The following is a 19,702-nucleotide window of genomic DNA, read 5'->3' on the forward strand; positions in this document are numbered from 1 at the left end:
CAGAGCAAGACTCCGTCTAAAAAAAAAAAAAAACGAAATTACCTCCCCTGCACCCTCAACTTAAAAACATTTGAATTAAATGAGTAAATGAATAATCAGATGAAAGTATAATATATTTAAATTATTTGTGTGCTAGCATGCGTAATTATAATATTAGTTTTCAACTCCTCTGGCCTTTTTTGTAACCTATTTGTAACATTTCTTTTGAGATGTGCAGTCTTACATGGAATGTGCTTCCTACATAATAATAGTGATTGTGCTCAGTAATAAGTATATATCAATAACAGAAATACATTAGATTGAACAAGGAAACCTATCCAGGACTTTTTTTTAAACTTTACTTCTAAAAACTGAGGTTCCTTATATTATTTGATGTGGTAAAAAAGTGCTTAAGAATGTTATCTATGAATATAATTCACAATCTACTTCATACAGTGTATGAGTTGGAATGAAGTAATAGAAAATGCCTGGTAGATTTCAAGAAATGTACTTCAAGTTTAAGTAAGCAAATGACTTTCAGTTGGGATTATATTGAAAATAAAGGGAAAGCCGGGAGTGGTGGCTCAAGCCTGTAATCCCAGCACTTTGGGAGGCTGAGGCGAGTGGATCACAAAGTCAGAGTTCAAGACCAGCCTGGCCAATATGGTGAAACTCCATCTCTACTAAAAATACAAAATTAGCCACTCGGGAGGCTGAGGCAGGAGAATTGCTTGAATCTGGGAGGCAGAGGTTGCAGTGAGCCAAGTCGTGCTATTACACTCCGGCCTGGGTGACAGACTGAGACTCCGTTTCATTAAAAAAAATAATAATAATAAAAATAAAAGGGAAACACCAAATAAATAAATAAAATATATAGTACACAAGATTCCTAAGAAAAGCCATGAAGGGTAATGTTGATTAACAAGCCCAACCCAAGTTCCTTTACATGAGGCGTAAGGGATAAAATTCATAATATAAGTGCATTTTAAACATAAAAATCACTGTAAGTAGTAAACAAAAATCCTCTGATACGTGAACTGCTCTAAGCATTTAATATATCCAAGACTGAGCAATAAATCTTAATTGAGACTATTTAGCTCAACAATGGATAACTGGAATGCTGATGTTGATTTGTATTTAACAGAAACAAAGTTTCCTAAATTGCCTGAAGGCTGCAATTACTCAGTCTTTAGTGACATACACTCATGAAATGCCAAGTTTAGTGTTTTCATATGATTATGATGCACTTCTATTTTAAGTATGTAACACGTGGATTTAACAGCAAACAAGCAAGGGAAGTCAGTGAATTACAATATAAAAACAATTCCTCAAACTAGAAAGTCTAATGTATCAGTGGCATTGCCATTTCAAAGCAATTAAAGATCCAGAAGTAATTATTTGTGAGGCACAATTGGCTGAGAGGTGAAATTGGTTCTTGCACACTCCTGGCTGCTTAGAAAAGTCAACTGTTGTGTCCTAACTGGGTTCACATTTCTTAGGAGTAAGCTAGTTCTGAGTTGTTTCCTTTCCCACATTCTATGCTTGAAAAGTATCCGTTTTATTCTCTGATCTTTGCTGAGGTCAGGTAATTGCTATATGAAATCAGCCCCTCTGGGCACAGCATAATGGTTAAGATTTAATATGGTTTTGGAAGCAAATAAACTTGGATTTGAATCCCAGCTTTCATCGTGGACTACCTTCTTTCAACAAGACTCAGTTTCTGAATCTATAAAGGAGAAAAAGAACTTCTTCCAGAAATAATTGTTATCAGATGATAAATGCAAAGCATTTTGAAAGTGGCTGACATATTGCAAGTGCTTAAAAATTAGTCACTATAATTTTATATTATTTTTGTTGCCAGAGTGATCATGGTTCTATCATATGAAAGACCTCGATAAGTGCCTGCAGACACAAAGGTGTGGCCTCATGATGAGAATACAGGTACTATAAAGGGTATTAGGTAATAATTGCCATGAGCTAATTAATGCTTCTCCATTTTTACAAGGCAGAATGTAGTGTTTTCTCCTCACATTCTGGAAAAAAAAATTAAAATGTATAATCTGACAACAATATGCATGAGAAGAAATTCAATTGAACAGTGGCTCTTCTTTTCTTAATTGTTTAATTTTCTTCACTGAAATTTAAGGAATACTGTAGGCAGTTTGTGCCAGAGCTCACACAGACTCATCATTAAATAATAATTACAATAATTGCTTGCAATAAGTAAATGAAATTACAATGAGTAAATAATGCAGTGATTAATGCCCTTATGTATTTGAGCATTTCATGGTGTGATGATCATGTACGCCAGCAACAACAGGTTTGTATTTATTTTTTCACACATTCATATATCCATTCACAGTACTGTAAAATTCCATTTTAGAAATTACTCAGTGGAATAGTTCTGAAGGAATCTTTTAAAGTGGTATCACCATGACATGGACTCCTTAGAATATTTCAAATATCCTATGTCAAGTGTTTCTTTGTGAAACAACTTTGATTCTATATTAAATAGTAGTTTAAGATTATATATAAAACACAGAAATATTTTATCCAATTATTTGCATAGCAGTGTTAAATTATTCAGAAAGACAGAAAAAATAATAAAATATTAGTCTTAGCAAACTACTACAGGAACAGAAAACCAAATAACACATGTTCTCACTTATAAGTGAAAGCTGAATGATGCGAACTCATGAACACAAAGAAGGGAACAACAGACACTGGGGTCTGCCTGACAGTGCAAGGTGGGAAGAGGGAGGGAGAGGAGCAGAAAAACAGAGCTATTGAGTACTAGGTTTCATACCTGGGTGAAACAATCTGAACAACAAACCCCAATGACACGAGTTTACCTACATAACAAACCTTCAGATGTACCTTCGAACCTAAAACAAAAGTTTTTAAAAATAGCAAACGGAGGCCTGGTGCGTTGGCTCAAGCCTGTAATCCCAGCACTTTGGGATGCCAAGGCGGGGGGATAATGAGGTCAGAGATCGAGACCATCCTGGGCTAATGCGGCGAAACCCCACCTCTACTAAAAATACAAAAAAAAAATAGCCGGGCGTGGTGGTGGGCGCCTGTAGTCCCATCTACTGGGGAGGCTGAGGCAGGAAAATGGTGTGAACCCGGGAGGCGGAGCTTGCAGTGAGTTGAGATGGTGCCACTGCACTCCAGCCCGGGAGACAGAGCAAGACTCTGTCTCAAAAAAAGAAAAAAAAAGCAAAAGGAATTTTAAATTAAAAAAAAAAAAAAAGGAAACACAATAATCTGAAATTCTTTAGTATTTTCTCTTAATTAGTAAGAAATATAAGCTATTAAATGTATTTTAAGAAAATCATTGAGGCATGCACAGTGAAAATACTCTAACTTAAAAAAAATTACTATGCACTGTACTTTTAATCTGGTTTAATCATATGAGGCCTTTTGGGATAGATCAAAAATTACAATTAATAGGTTTGAAATAAATGAGGGATTACTGTAAAAATTTTTTGATTTCATCTTTATTCCCTGTGCTAAGAAGATTCATCAATAAGTAGATAACATGGCTATATTTATTTTTGTCTGTTCTTTAATTTTATGAGAAATCTGTCATTGAGGTGCTAATGAGAGTCCAAAGGGCACAGCGTGAGAGAGGGGAAGCTAGAGAAACAGCAAGAGGAATAAGTGGAGAAGAAAATTGAGAAGTATAACATTTCCAACTTTTTCTTCCTAGCTAGTCATATACTTATATAGCAACCCAGGTTCTTATACATAATATTTGTATATCATATTTTGAGAAAATAATGGTATAAATGTAAATCTGAGAGCACTTTAATTTTTTTTACTCCTTGGATACATCAAATGAAATGCAACATGAATTCATACCTAGGTCACCAAGTATGCACTTCCAGTGGAAATATTCTTTCTAAATATCACATATTCACAAATTAATCTTACTCTACTGAGACATATCAATAAATATTAGGTTTAGTCAATCTTGTAGAGACTCTTGCTATGGGATAAGAAACAGTATTCACTTCATTCAACAAATATTTATTGAAAATCGACTTATGTGCCAAAATTGTGCTATAAATTGAGAATATAATGGTAAACAAAGCAGATATGGTCCCTACCTTTATAGTGCTTCCCTTTTAGTTGATGAGGCAGTAGATAATCATATATTCAACAGACAAATTAAAAATGTAAATGATAACAGAGTTAAAAAGTAAAATACAGTCCTAAAAGTGTCTGTTTTAGAAGACTTCAACCTGGTCACAGAGGCCAGGGAAGGATTCTTGGAAAATAACACTTGGCTTTTAGATAAGAGTGAGTGAACTAAACTAAGAGGAGACAGGAGAAATTTCTGGGCAAATAAATAACTTGTTAAAATGTAATATTAGTGAAAAGAGTAAAAATTGGGAGAATATCAAAGAAGGGAAATTAGGCTGGAGTGGGAAGTTTTGGTCACACTGCACTTCCGTTTAGTTTCTAAACTCCATAAGGAAACTGTTCATATCACTTTTGTTCATGTTGTCTCCCAGTAACTGACACATTATAGGAACTACTTTTTTTTTTAGTCTTTTTCTTCAAGACTCCCACATGCATGCAAACCAACATGTGGATCTTTACCATGTTCCTTATGTTTTGTTTTGTTTTTTCTCATTGGGATGTAAACATTGCAAAGCCAGTATTACATAAAGTCCTCTGTATCATCCACAGTGCCCAACATAACACATTTAACACATTAAGATAGTAGCTGTGTATAATATTAGTAGTAACATAATAATTCATGTATTTTGAAGAATTTAGATTTTAAAAAGAAGGATCAATTGTGGAATTTTTTTTTCCTTTAATAGAGCTGTTATTTAGATTTTAGGTAAACAATTATGGAAATCAATGTTTGCACCAACATATACACAACTACTACACTTGCAAGGATATACATCAGTGGATAAACTACAGAAAGGTTTGTATTTAAAACGTATGATGATTACTTTTATGTGTCAATATGGCTAGGCTGTGATACCCAGTTATTCAATCAAACACTCTCCTCAGTGTTGCCGTGGAAGTATTTTGTGGATGTGATAACCATCTGCAATCAGTTGACTTTAAGTAAGGGAGATTATTCTCAAAAATCTGGATGGTCCTGACCTGATTCAATCAGTTGAAAGGCCTTATGAACAGAATTGAGGTTTTCCTGATAAACTAACTCATTTTGTGGTCTTCAGCTTCAGCTCCTGCCTAAGAGTGTCAAGCATGTCTTTAGTGACAGCCTGTCCAAGGATTTCAGATTTGCCTAGCCAGTTTTCAGGATCTCATAAGTCAACATTTTGCAGCAAATAACATATATGTAGGTATGCATATACAGTAGGTCCTTGAATAACATTTTGGTATAACACTGACAAGGAAAAAAAAAATTATCCCCATCTGGGTTCACTGTCTGTATGGAGTTTGCCTGTTCTCACCATATCTGTGTGGGTTTTCTCTGAGTGCTCTGGTTTCATTCCGCATCTTAAAAATGTGCATGTTAGGTTAATTGACATGTTTAAATTGTCCCAGTCGAAGAGACTGACATCATCAAAATTGCAGAAGAGAAGCCAGATGGTTTCACTGTCCCCAACAGAAAACCAAAAATAATTATCCAATGCCAAGATGATCACCAGCAATATTCAGGAACTGAAATCTGAGGCTGCAATGATCCCTGAAGCCACAGAGAGTGAAAAACTCTGAGCAGACAGTAAGAGAAATAAATGGGCCTTTCTATTCATAATGCCCCTCCCCCAATCTGCCAAGCACCATGCATAAATGATTCCTCCTAGACTCATGGTTTTTCTACACTGGAAAAAATGAGATCAAGGCAGAGCCTACTTCCTCAACATCTTGGATCCCCTTTTAAGAAAACTATTACTGTCTGGACCCACAGGAAGAATCATGAGGGTCTGCAGGGAGAAAACCCCTGAGGGCAGCTAGAGACACAGAGGGGAGGTGGGATTAGAAATCCCAGACTGTGAAATACTGTTCTTTATCTCAGCCAAGGGGACACCAAATAAAAGTAGCTATTCAGTAGCAACACACTGTAGGAGGCAATCTCAATGAGTATTCTGAGCCTGAAGCCCCAACCAGTCTCCTACAGAGCCAAGGTATCCTCCTTAGGTATCCCACTCCAATTCAGGACCAGAAGTGTTCTGAATACTTGTGAGAGTCAAGGCAAATTTGGGATTAAGATACCATCTAATGCCAAAAAAATAATAATAATAGAAATAAAAAGCCATCAATCTAGGATTAAGTGGATTTACAAGTGACTGCAAAGAAACTCTAAGCAAACATACCCTAGAAAACCAACACAAGCCAGATACAAGTAAAAGGCCTTCAATAAAAAGCTATAGACATATATCCATAAGAAACAACAGAAAACAGGGAACCAAGACCTCCTCAAATGAACAAAACAAAGAGCCAGTGACTAACCCTAATGAGACAGCAATTTGTGAGCTCTCAGATTAAGAATTCAAAATGGTAGTTCTGAAGAAACTCACTGAAAGGTTACGGACAAAGCAAGGATCCTAAAAGCATCAAGAGATAAGAAGCAAATAACACATAAAGGAGTTCCAATTCACTTGGCAATAGACTTCTCAATGAAACCATGTAGGCCTGGAGAGAGTGGGGTGACATATTTAAATTGCTGAAAGAAAAAAGCTGCTGCACAAGAATATTGTACCCAGAAAGCTTTCCTTCAAACATGAAAGATACATACAGTCTTTCCCACACAAACAAAAGCTGAGGGAACTCACAATCACTAGATCCATCTTACAAAAAAAAAAAAAAAAAATTCTAAAGGGAATTCTTCTATATGCAAACAAACAAACAAACAAAAAATTAAAAAGATACTAATGTGCAAAAAGAAAACATTTCAAGGTCTAAAACTCATTGATGAAAGTAAGCATAAAGACAAATTCATAATACTCTAAAAACAAGTAACAAAATGGCAGTAATAAGTCCTTACTTATCAAACACAATATTAAATGTAAATGGATTAAATTCTCCAATTTTTAAAAGACACAAAGCAGCTGAATTTTTTTTTATTCAGGCTTTTTTTACTTAGGCTATACGCTACCTGTAAGAAACTCATTTCACCTATAAAAAGACACACATAGGCTGAAAGTGAAGAGATGGAAAACGATAGCCCATGTAAATAAAAATCAAAAGCAGAGCAAGAATAACTATTCTTATATTAGATAAAACAGACTAAGTCAAACTTAAAAAGACACAAAGAAGGTCAATATATAATAAAAAAGAAGTCAATTCAGTAGTAGGATATAATAATTCTAAATATATATGTCTCCAACACCAAGGTAACCAAATATAAAAACCAAACATTAATAAATCTAAAGGGAGAGAGAGACTGTAACACAATAATAGTGGAGGAATTTAACACCTCACTCTCAGTAATTGACAGAACATTGAGACAGAAAATCAACCAAGAAACAGTGGCTTTAAACTATACTCTAGACTAAATGAATCAAACTGACATTTACAGAGTATTTTCTCCAACAGTTACAGAACATACATTCGTCTCATCAGCACATGCAACATTTTCTAGAATAGACTCTATGTAAGACCACATAAGTCTAAAATAAGTCTCAACAAATTCAAAAAAGTCAAAATTGTATCAAGTATCTCTCTGACCACAATGGGATAAAACTAGAATTCAATAATAAGAGAAATTTTAGAAACAATACAAACACATGACAATTAAACAACATGCTCCTGAATAATCAATGGGTCAATGAAGAAATGAAGAAGGAAATTTCATAAAATTAATGAAACAAATAAAATTAGAACATAACATACCAAAACTATGCTATAAAGCAAAAGCAGGGAAGTTTACAGCAATGAACACCTACATCAAAAAGTTAAAAGGTTTCAAATGAACATCTCAATGATGCACCTCAAGGAACTAGTCAAGCAAGAATAAACCAATCCCAAAACTAGTAGAAAAAAAATGATAAAGATAAGAACAGAAATAAATACAACTGAGACAAAAAAATACAAAAGATAAATGACATGAAAAGCTGTTTTTTAAAAGACAAAATTGACAAACCTTTAGCTAGACTAAGAAAAATAAATAAAAGACAAATAAAATCAGAAACCAAAGAAGGAGACGTAATAGCTGATAGCACATAAATACAAATAATCATTAGGGACTATTATGAACAACTAAACACTAACAAATTGGAAAACCTAGAATAAATGGATAAATTTCTGAACACATACAACCTACAAAGACTGAACCATGAAGAAATAGAAAAAAAAAAACAGACCAGTAATGAGTAATGAGATTAAATGAGAATTAAAAAATACTCCATCAAACAACAACAACAACAACAACAACAAAAAACCCAGGACCTTCCTGATGACTTCACTAGTAAATTACACCACACATTTAAATAAGAACTAATGACAATTGTACTCAAAGTATTTTAAAAAATTGAAGTGGAGGGAATGCTTCCCAACTTATTCTAAGAGGCCAGCATTTCCCTGATGTTAAAACCAGACAAAGACATGATAAAAACTAGGAAAACTATATCCCTAATAAACATAGATGCAAAAATCTTCAACCAAATACTAGCAAACCAAATTCAACAACATATTGAAAAGATTATTCACCACAATCAAGTGGGAATTATTCCAATGATACAAGCATGGTTCAACCTAGGCAAATTAACAAATATGATAAATCACATTAACTGAATGAAGGACAAAAGACATATAATCATTTCCTTAGATGAAAACACATTTAAAAAAAATCTAATATCCCTTTACAAAAAATACTTCTCAGCAAACTGAGTATAGAAGAATCAGTCCTCAAAACAATGAAGGCCATATATAATAAATCCAAAGCTAAGTTCATACTGAGTGGAGAAAAAATGAGAGTTTTTCCTCTAAGTTCTAGAACAAGACAAGGATGCTTCTATTACTACTTATTTTCAACATAGTACTGGATGTTCTAGCAAACTAGGAAGGAAGAAGTCAACTTATTTTTTGTTTTAAAAGGCATGGATATTATAATTAGGAAAACTTAAAGTCCCCACCAAAAATCTATTAGAACTGATAAACAAATTCAATAATGTTGCAGGATTTATCATACAATAATCAGTGGCATTTATATAAGTCAACAGTGAGCAAACTGAAAAAGAAATTAAGAAACAATCCTATATGCAATTGCTACATAAAATATAAAATGCCTAGAAGTAAATTTAACCAAAGAAATAAAAGATCTCTAAAAAGAAAACAATAAACTGCTGATGAAAGAAATTGAAGAACACACACAAATAAGTGAAGATATTCCATGCTCATGGAGTGGAAGAATTAGAATTAATATTAGTAAAATGTCAACACTACCCAAAGCTACCCACAGATTATATGCAATCTCTTTCAAGATACCAATGACGTTGTAGAGCCACAAAAGACCCCAAATAGCCAAAGCAATCCTAAGCAAATAAATAAATAAAGCTGGAGGCATCACATTACTTGACCTCAAAATGTACTACAAAGACATAGTAAACAAAACGGCATGGTGCTGACATAAAAACAAACATAGAGAACAATGTAACACACTAGAGAACTCAGAAATAAATCCATACACTTACAGCCAATACATTTTTGACAAAGGCATCATGAACATACACTGTAGGAAAGACAATCTCTTCAACAAATGGTTCTGGGAAAACTAGATATCCCTATGCAGAAGAATGAGACTAGACTCCTATCTCTTGCCATATACAAAAGTCAAATCAAAATGGATTAAAGCTTAAATCTAAGATGTAAAACTATTAAATGACTGAAAGAAAACATTTGGGGAACACTTTAGGACACAGGTCTGGGCAATGATTCCTTGGCTAAGCTTTCAAAAACACAGCTTACAAAAACAAAACAAAAAAGCATTCTGTTTTGAAACAAAATGTTTCAAAAACATTTTCAAAAAGCAAAAATAGCAAATGGGATTACATGAAAGAAAAAGGTTTCTGCACAGCAAAGGAAACAATCAACAAGGAGAAGAGCAAATCTACAGAATGGAAGAAAATATTTACAAACTATCCATTTGACAAGATATCGATAACCAAAATACATACAGAATTCTATTCAATAGCAAAAATACTAATGTGATTTTAAAATGGGCCAAAGATCTGAATAGGCATGTCTCAAAAAAAGACACACAATTGGCCAACAGTTATATGAAAAAATGTTTAACATCACTAACCATCAGGGTAATGTCACTCAAAATTACAATGGGATATCACCTCACCCCAGTTGGAACGGTTACTATCAAAAAGACAAGAAATAACAGTAGCTAGTGAGGAGGTGAAGAAATGACAATACTCCTACATTGTTGGTGGGAATGTAATTTTTTTTTTTTTTTTTTTTTTGAGACGGAGTCTTGCTCTGTCGCCCAGGCTGGAGTGCAGTGGCGCGATCTCCGCTCACTGCAAGCTCCAACCCCCCGGGTTCACGCCATTCTCCTGCTTCAGCCTCCCGAGTAGCTGGGACTACAGGCGCCCGCCACCTCGCCCGGCTAGTTTTTTTTTTGTATTTTTTAGTAGAGACGGGGTTTCACCGTGTTAGCCAGGATGGTCTCGATCTCCTGGCCTCGTGATCCGCCCGCCTCGGCCTCCCAAAGTGCTGGGATTACAGGCTTGAGCCACCGCGCCCGGCCGGTGGGAATGTAATTTAATACAGTTGACCCTCAATCAACAATGGTTTGAACTGCATAGGTTCACTTACATGTGATTTTTTTTTTTTTTTTCAAACAAGGACAGATTGAAAATATAGGGTATTCACAAGATGCAAAATCCACATGTTTGGAGGGCCAACTTTTTGTGTACACACTCCTGCAGGGCCGACTCCACAACCTCAGTTGTGTGGATTTTGGTATACATGGATGGTCCTGGAACCAACCCCCCATGTATACTGAGGGACTGTACAGCCACTGTGGAAAACAGTATGAAGATTCTTCAAAAGACTAAAAATAGAGCTAACATGTGATCCAGCAATCTCACTGCTAAGTATATATTCAAAAGTAAGAAATTTAACATATAAAGAGAGAACTGCACTAGCATGTCTATTGCAACACTATTTATAATAATCATAAGTATCTATCATTAGCTGGATAAACAAAATGAGGTACATATACATGATGGAATATTATTCCATCATGTATGAAATTCTGTCATTGCAACATGCATGGAGCACCAGGTCATTATGTTAAGAGAAATTGGTGAGGCACAGAAAGACAAATACCACATGTTCTCCCACATACATGGAAGCTAAAAAAGTAGATCTCTTGTGCGTGGAGAGTTGATTGATGGTTACAAGAGGCTGGAGAAGGTACAGAGGAGTAGGGGGATAAAGAAAGTTTGGACAATCAGTAGAAAACTACAGTTAGAAAGAGTAAAATCTAGTGTTTGATAGTAGAGTGACTGTGGTTAACAATAATGTATTGTCTAGTTCAAAATAGCTAGAAGAAATGTTTGCAATGTAAAGAAAAGTTAGAGATTTGAGGTAATGGATATCTCAATTTTCTTGATTTAATCTTTACATATTATATGCATGTATCAAAATATCACATGCATTCCACACTATACATTATCATTATGTATCATTTAGAAAAAGATTGTCCCAATATAAGTGAGGGTGTGTGTGTGCATGAGTGTGCCCTGTGATGAAATAGTGTCCTTTCCAGGGTTGGTTCCCACCTTGTACTCTGAGCTGTCAGGATAGGCTTCAGTAATCCTGTGACCTTATAGAGAATGAATGAATGAATAAATGCAAATTATTGTCAAATAAAAATTTGTCAAGTACATAATAATCACACAAATCCACAACAATAAATGATGTGGCATGAAAGTACTCAGCAGGTCAGCCATATTTGTTATTGTTTGGTTTTAAGCTATGTGGCAGTAGGAGGTATTCTTTTCCACTGTCACTTGGCAAACATTTGTTTCTTGGTTTAGCCCACCACAACTATGACCGCCATCACTCAGTGATTCACCAAAAATTGGTTAAAATCTTACGTTTTTATTATTAGTCTTTCTTAAATGTATGTATGCGTCACATTTATTTCAATGCTTAATATTACAAGTGTTTTGGGTCTTTATTTAGAAATGTATTAATGTTTTTCTTTCCAGATACATGCTATAGAAACAGCTCTTGTTTATACTAATGATCCTATGGTGAAATTGTTTTCTTTATAGGTCTTTGGCTTTAAAGTCACAGTTTCCAAGAACATGTTGATGATGTTAAGTGGTGGCTTACTGTATATACAAATATACACACCCATAATTGGCTTTCTTTCTCTGGTAGCACTGTGACTATTGTGGGTAAGTTTTTCAGAGTCAGCTGCTGAATGAACACATTAGTGTACAAATTTTTTATAAAGGTTATGTTTAATGTGTTTTAAAGGGGTTAAAAAAATCCCTGAAACAAAGGCTTAATTTTATAAATGAAAATCAAAACCACAAGCACAGCTTATTGTCTACACTAACTTGGCTTTACTATTTTACTGTTTTCAATAACATAACATTACTAGCCCAATAAATTATCTCCCAGGAAGATAAAAGTTGAAGATAATGTTGATTTCAAGATCTTCCTGAAAGACTCATCAACTCTTCAGCAAGAAAAGCGTCAAACAACATTTTGTAACTTAAGGAACTTCAAACCGCTTCCCCTCAAAATCTTTTTGCTGTTCTAACCAGTCTGAAATTTTTATATAATGATCCTTACTCAATCCTAACCACACCTTCATTTGAAAGACCTACCTTAAACCAGACTTCAAAATCTCAATTACGATTTTTTTTTTTTTTTTTTTTTTTTTTTGAGACGGAGTCTCTCACTCTGTCATCAGGCTGGAGTACAGTGGCGCTATCTCGGCTCACTGCAACCTCCACCTGCTGAGTTCAAGCGATTCTCCTGCCTCAACCTCTCGAGTAGCTGGGACTACAGACGTGTGCCAACTGCCCAACTAATTTTTGTATTTTTAGTAGAAACAGGGTTTCACCATTTTGGCCAGGACGGACTGGCTTTCTTGACCTCGTGATCCGCCCGCCTTGGCCTCCCAAAGTGCTGGGATTACAGGCGTGAGCCCCCACGCCCAGCTATAAATCTAAATTACAATTTCAACTTTGCCCTTTCCTCTCTTAGATATTACTGAGACTTGGCCAGTTAGTGTTCTCCTTTACCATTGTGAAGAAGAAAGTCAGCTGTGTCTAAACAACGGGTCGTTTTGGTAACACTTGGAGGAGCCAAATTCAACAGAGGAAAGAAGATGAAACTAAACTCATGAACTCACTATCCAGAATTGAACACTACTAACATTTCATTATACTCAATTTGAATACATTTATTAAATGTAAACTAAATTTAACTAATACTGTTAAAATTACCTTTGATAAAGAAGAAAGTTCTCTGTCAGATGTTATCATTGACTCTTCCATAAGTCAACAGCTATTATAAAACTGGTGTGTATATTTCCAGTTCACTTTTTTCTATAGTTTTTAAATAAGTATATCTGGGAGCAATGTATATTAATATTTTGTATTTCACTTTGAAATTATACAGATGGTATCATGCGATAAGTATGTAAGTAACATTCTGCTAATAACTTTTCTCAATGGTTTTGAAATGTATGTGAAGGAAATGAAAATATGCCACCCCAAAATATATTTTTTGGTCTATTTTAAGATGACTACTCAGAGGGGCTGCAGACACAGGAATAGTTCTGAAAAGCTGTCCTTAGTAGGGAAGACTTGCATCTGTTGAGAAAATCTAGTGAAACACAGATGTAAGAGCTTTATCTGAGGCCTTCTTATCTACATTATCTGGAAGTAGGAAAAATTTAACTCACAGGAAAAGGAAACTAAAGGTCTGACATTATTACAGGTCTGACAAGGAAACTTTTATCACAGGCTCCCATCTATTCTTTTTGAGGGCTGCCACCTGTGAGGCTTCACCTGCATAAAGAGAACCTTTGCTGGTCACGCCTTTTCTCCCTTTTCCTTCCCATAACCTGCTGCCATGCTCCAAGTCACTATTCCTTTCCATACAGTATAAAAACTTCAGTCACATTGCTCTTTTTATTTTATTTTTATTTATTTATTTATTTTGAGATGAAGTTTCGCTCTTGTTGCCCAGGCCAGAGTGCAATGGCACGATCTTGGCTCACTGCAACCACATGCCACCACACCTGGCTAATTTTTTGTATTTTTCAGTAGAGACAGGTTTTCACCATGTTGGCAAGGCTGGTCTCAAACTCCTGACTCCAGGTGATCCACCTGCCTCAGCCTCCCAAAGTGCTGGGATTACAGGTGTGAGCCACCACACCTGGCCACATGCCTGTTTTTAGAGTTTTATATTTGCAGGACTCCCGTGTCCATGTTCACGTTAATACATTTGTATGCCTTTTTTTTTCCTGTTAATCTGCCTATTGTTAATTTATTTCAGCAGACTTAGACTCAAACCTTCAAAGGGAAAGTTTGAACTTCCCTACATATATATGTATGTAAGTAGACACACACACACATCTGTATGTACATATCATACTTTAGTAATGAAAATGCTGCATTTACTCATTCATTTTAATGAAGATGTAGTCTCTTAAATTTTTAAATATTATTTAATGTACTTTCTTGAATACATATATAAGAACTCTCTAGAATACTTAAGTATGAAATAACTAGAACATGAGATACTGCATATGAGCCTTTAATTCTAAAAATAACCACATAAGTTAGATAATATTATCTCCATTGTATAGATATGCAACTGAGCCTTAGAAAAGGTAAGACTTGTTTAAAGTCACAGAGTTAATACGCATCGAAGCAGTGATTCATATTCAGATGTGTTTGGTTCCTCAAATAACAGTTTTTTCCCCAACCATGTTGTCCCTGAAATATGACAAAAAGAATGTTTTACGTATATGTGAAAATTGCTATACATTGTCCCTAATTTCTGGATTTCTTAATTTTCTTTTTCTTCTTGTACTTAGACTTTGAACAATTTAATTCACTTAATTTGGATTGGCAAATCCAAATGGCGAATGTTACCAAAGGAGATGTTAAGTGATCTACAAACATTGCTCATGGTAGGGAGATGGGAGAGAATAGAGGTAGGAGGGACTTCGTCTGCTCACTTTCTTCTTATGGGTATCTAAAATAAGGATTTCTGGGGCAGAGAGGGATGTGACAGTATATAGCAGGCTGGGGAATTGCTGTAGAGCATTCAGATTTTGGAAGTATTTAAAAAGTAAAAAAAAAAAAAGAGTATTGCATTTATACATGGACAACACAGCTTTTCATTAAGCACGGGGAGACTATCAATCTGGGCACCTGCTTAACAGGAATAGCAAGCTAAAGTGGAAAGTTACCAGAAGGCGCTTAACCTTAAACTTGTTTGCCTCTTAGCCCGAGCAGCAAAGCAGTACTGAGTTAAATCCTCACATTTACATAAACATTTGATCATTTCAGAGGCCCACTTGGTTACGTATATTTCCTCTACTACATTTCTATGGAATCTATTCTGTTTATTCTTCAGTAAACTCACTTAGAGTCTTAATACTACAGACAATCAAATAATTTGAATTCCAGTCTGTTGGACCTAATGTAAACACTCCCGCTATTACCGACAGTTTCTATTATTAAGGGCCAGATGTTTTGCCTCATAAATTTTTCTCATTCAGTTCTCATGAGAACCTTATAAAAAAAGACATTTTGTCTTGATTATATGAATAGGGAAACCAAGCACACCAAGCTAAAAGTAACTTGCTCAAGGGCAATGAGTTAAATTTACTTAATGGAATCTAAAATAATTTAGGTTCCTGTGCCCCTTCAGGAAAAGGACAGTGTCAAATTTTTATCAACAGGCCTAGTGCAAAATCCAATACTCAATAAAAATCCGTTTATTGAATAAATGAATGTTTGACTCACAGCCATATTCAATACTGATGTAAGGTATAGTCAATTATGCTAAAATAATATGTCTTGTACAAATAAAAACTTTTAAAAAGTGTCATTTTGAAAATCTATTTTTTTTAATTTTCAAATATAATCACTGACATAAAGTAGACATATGTATTACTGAAAGCTGAATCATCATCCTTTTTTTTTTTTTTTTTTTTTTTTTGAGACAGAGTCTCACGCTGTTGCCCAGGCTGGAGTGCAGTGGCGCGATCTCGGCTCACTGCAAGCTCCGCCTCCCGGGTTCCCGCCATTCTCCTGCCTCAGCCTCCTGAGTAGCTGGGACTACAGGCGCCCGCCACCGCGCCCGGCTAATTTTTTGTATTTTTAGTAGAGACGGGGTTTCACTGTGGTCTCGATCTCCTGACCTTGTGATCCGCCCGCCTCGGCCTCCCAAAGTGCTGGGATTACAGGCTTGAGCCACCGCGCCCGGCCGAATCATCATCCTTATGCAGTTAAAAATATCACTTGGTGAACAACATCTGAGGGACCAGCTATAAATTGTGAATTGGTAACACAAATACCTCTCTTATAAGCTTTTTTTATTTAAAATTATAAGCTGTTAGGCCTTTTATTAAAAAAAAAAAATGAGTAGGAAACTGGATATTTAGTATTAGAAAAGACAAGGTTTTCACCATTATAGAAATAAGCATATACATTAACATTTTGGTATAAACTATGATTACCATATTACAATGTAAGGGCTCGATTTGCTTATGCTATTTCTATCACACTCATTTTTCAACATTGCATATTCTGAACAGTTCCAGATAAGGACCAGCTGAATTGCCTTAGTTCAAATTGAGTCCTTTGTATGGGCCCTAATCTTGTAGAGACCCTTGTTTCTTTAGTTCTATCATCTCCCACATAGAAGCATTAGTGTTTCAATTTGCCTTTAATTTCTAATACAACCCTGACTTTCAATTATGTAAAAATCTTAGAACAAACTGGCTAAAGAGCTGTTAACAGTATCATTTTATGTCAGAGGTTTATTCTATAGACCACATGAAAAGAATTATTTATTGCAAATCTTAGTGATACTACACCTTTATTGAATCATGACTATGAAAAATGTGCCCTAAATTTCTAAAACTAAGTTTCTAAATTTCTAAAACTAAGAAAAAATTGACAAGCTTCATGATATATTGATTGTTTTCCCAGATTCGAAAAATACATAGTATTCAACTGAAACAAAATAATGAATTTTCTGTTGTATATTCCACCATTTGCATCTTTATTATAATAATATCACAATTGGGGCTTACTAATATTTTAAAAGGTATTTGGAAATGACAAATAGGCCCTGTAACAATATTTGCTTCTCAAAGGTGTGCAAGAAAACATGAGGAAAAAGTGATTAAGGTTCAAAACAGTATTATAGATATCTACATGCAAATGGGTAAAATATTATATTCTAAGAGAATGTTTATACTTAATATTTTCAAAGATATTTCTTGGGAACAAGTCAAAGCTCTCTGTCAGTGCCATTATGTTATATCTGATTATTTGCAATGGTTGGCAAAGGTAGAATAAGAAACTAAATTAACACACTGCAGAGTAAATAAAGACTAAATACTAAATATCAAAACCCAAAACCTTGTAATTATCAATAATGACACAATAATGATGATCAGGAAAAGACTCAGTAGTTATACTGCCACTGTAGTATTGTATCAGATATTTCACCAGTAAAAATATTTATTAATTACATTAATGTAACTTATTTAATACATTGCAAAAATTATGTTAAAAAAATTAATCTTCCTGTTCAGATAATGTTTCCTCCTCGCCTAATGTGATGGTTAATATTGAGTGTCAACTTGTTTGGATTGCAGAATGCAAAGTATTGTTCCTGGGTGTGTCTGTGAAGCTGTTGCCAAAGGAGATTAACATTTGAGTCCGTGGACTGGAAGAAGCAGACCCACCCTCAGTCTGGGTGGGCACGATCTAACCAGCTTCTAGCATAAAAGCAGGCAGAGAAAGAGCAGACTTGGTGAGTCTTCTGGCCTCCATCTTTCTCCCATGCTGGATACCTCCTGCCCTTGAACCTCATACTTCAAGTTCTTCAGCTTTTGGACTCTTGGACTTAACACTAGTGATTTGCAAGGGGCTCTCAGGCCTTTGGCTACAGACTGAAGATTGCACTGTCGGCTTTCCTACTTTTGAGGTTTTGGGACTCGGACTAGCTTCCAGGTTCCTCAACTTGCAGATGGCCTATTGTGGGACTTCATCTTGTGATCCTGTGAGTCAATTCTCCTAATAAACTCCCCTTTGTATGTTCATTTATCCTATTAATTCTGTCCCTTTAGAGAACTTTGACTAATAAACCTAACAGAAACCCAATGGATTCAATGAAATTGATCAATTCCTGAATTTACTTATTTTACTAATCTTTAATATTTTCTTTTAGGATCTAGATCAAAGGTATATTGTACAAGTATAGGTTTGTCACATTGAAAACTTGGTGACTATTAAAAAATACTTACCAACTGGCTCCTTCTGATTCTGAAACAGAATCTTGCTATTACTGCCATCCATATTTGCCATGTTAATTGTGTTTCCATCGGTCCAGTAGAGTTTTCTTAATTCAAAAGAGATATGGATTGAAAATATTAGATGTAGACCTACTCACTGAGTAGAAATATACACTAAAAAACAAAGTAAACATAAAAATATATTCTGGACTCAGGAGTAACTCTCTTCAGAAAAATCGAAAATTGTTCAGCCATTTGCTGGCGATAACCTACATATTTGCCTGAGAAGTAAGTACCATTCTTGCTTTTTCCTGTCAGTGAAAAAAAAAAAAAAATCTCACTTCCTTTTTCCTCCTACATACATGACTGAATATTTAGCTAAGACTATAGTAAATTATTTTCTTTGTTAAGTAATTCATCAAGATTGAGTCCTCTTGGCTCTGAAAAAATCAGATGCCACAGAGGGTAACAAACTCATTTCTACTATTGCTGTTGAAAGCACTAGAGAGAAAAGAATCTCTTTCAGCTCTATGCAAGCTCCCTTAAGGGCACAAGGTGACCATCCAAAAGATTGAAGATTCTGATCTACATAGCAGTGACCATGATACCAACATGCAGTACATGCATTTTTAACCACTGGCTTTCAAAATGAAAGCAACCACTTTCTCCTACATCTGTTTTTATTCAGAACTGTCATTTCATAGAAACATAAATTAATGAGATCTTACGACACATGTCACAGATATATATGTTGGTGTAGGATATATATAATCTCCAGATAATACAACTCTAACCAGGAATCTCTTTTACAGTTTCCATATTTAAATTTTGTGACTCTTGTGGCTGATATATATATATACATATATATACATATATATTCTCTGAATTAAATAGTGTTTTTATATAAAATCAGAGCAAAAGTCTCTGAAATTTTGGAAAAGCTTAAAAAAAAATAATCATACTTTACCCCCTGACTGGGTGAGCTGCAAGACACTGTGGCTTATCGATTCCATGGATAATTGAGGTTTTCAAAGAGCCATCTAGCCTTGCCACATTAATTTGCGTTTCATCATATTCTGAGCTAATCCAGTATAAATTACGTGACACCCAATCCACTGCTAGTCCTCTGATACTCTGAATATCTATAAAACAGGAAAGAGAAGATTTAAAAGTGAATGAAGGTTTTCATTGTATTGGCTCTCCAAGTAGTTATTTTCTATCTGAGGGAAAATTTAATTTACACTTTAATTTGTTAGCTAAAATCAC

The 19,702-nt window shown here is 34.9% G+C and overlaps 1 protein-coding gene across 3 annotated transcripts in view; it reads right to left on the minus strand.

Moving 5' to 3' along the window:
- The window catches only part of LRP1B (LDL receptor related protein 1B), a 1,954,889-nt gene that overhangs the window by 610,362 nt on the left and 1,324,825 nt on the right, over positions 1–19,702 (minus strand). For all 3 annotated transcript variants that reach the window (XR_012421093.1, XM_005573071.4, XM_015433154.3), the window contains exons 30-31: positions 19,404–19,578; positions 18,449–18,543 (exon numbers count right to left, since the gene is read on the minus strand). Coding sequence is in view for 2 of the 3 variants with exons in the window: in XM_005573071.4 (XP_005573128.4) it covers positions 18,449–18,543; positions 19,404–19,578 (270 nt within the window). In the remaining variant the exon portion in view is untranslated. The remainder of the gene's footprint in view (positions 1–18,448; positions 18,544–19,403; positions 19,579–19,702) is intronic.

Source organism: Macaca fascicularis, chromosome 12 (genome assembly GCF_037993035.2).
Source record: "Macaca fascicularis isolate 582-1 chromosome 12, T2T-MFA8v1.1".
Lineage (NCBI taxonomy): Eukaryota > Metazoa > Chordata > Mammalia > Primates > Cercopithecidae > Macaca > Macaca fascicularis.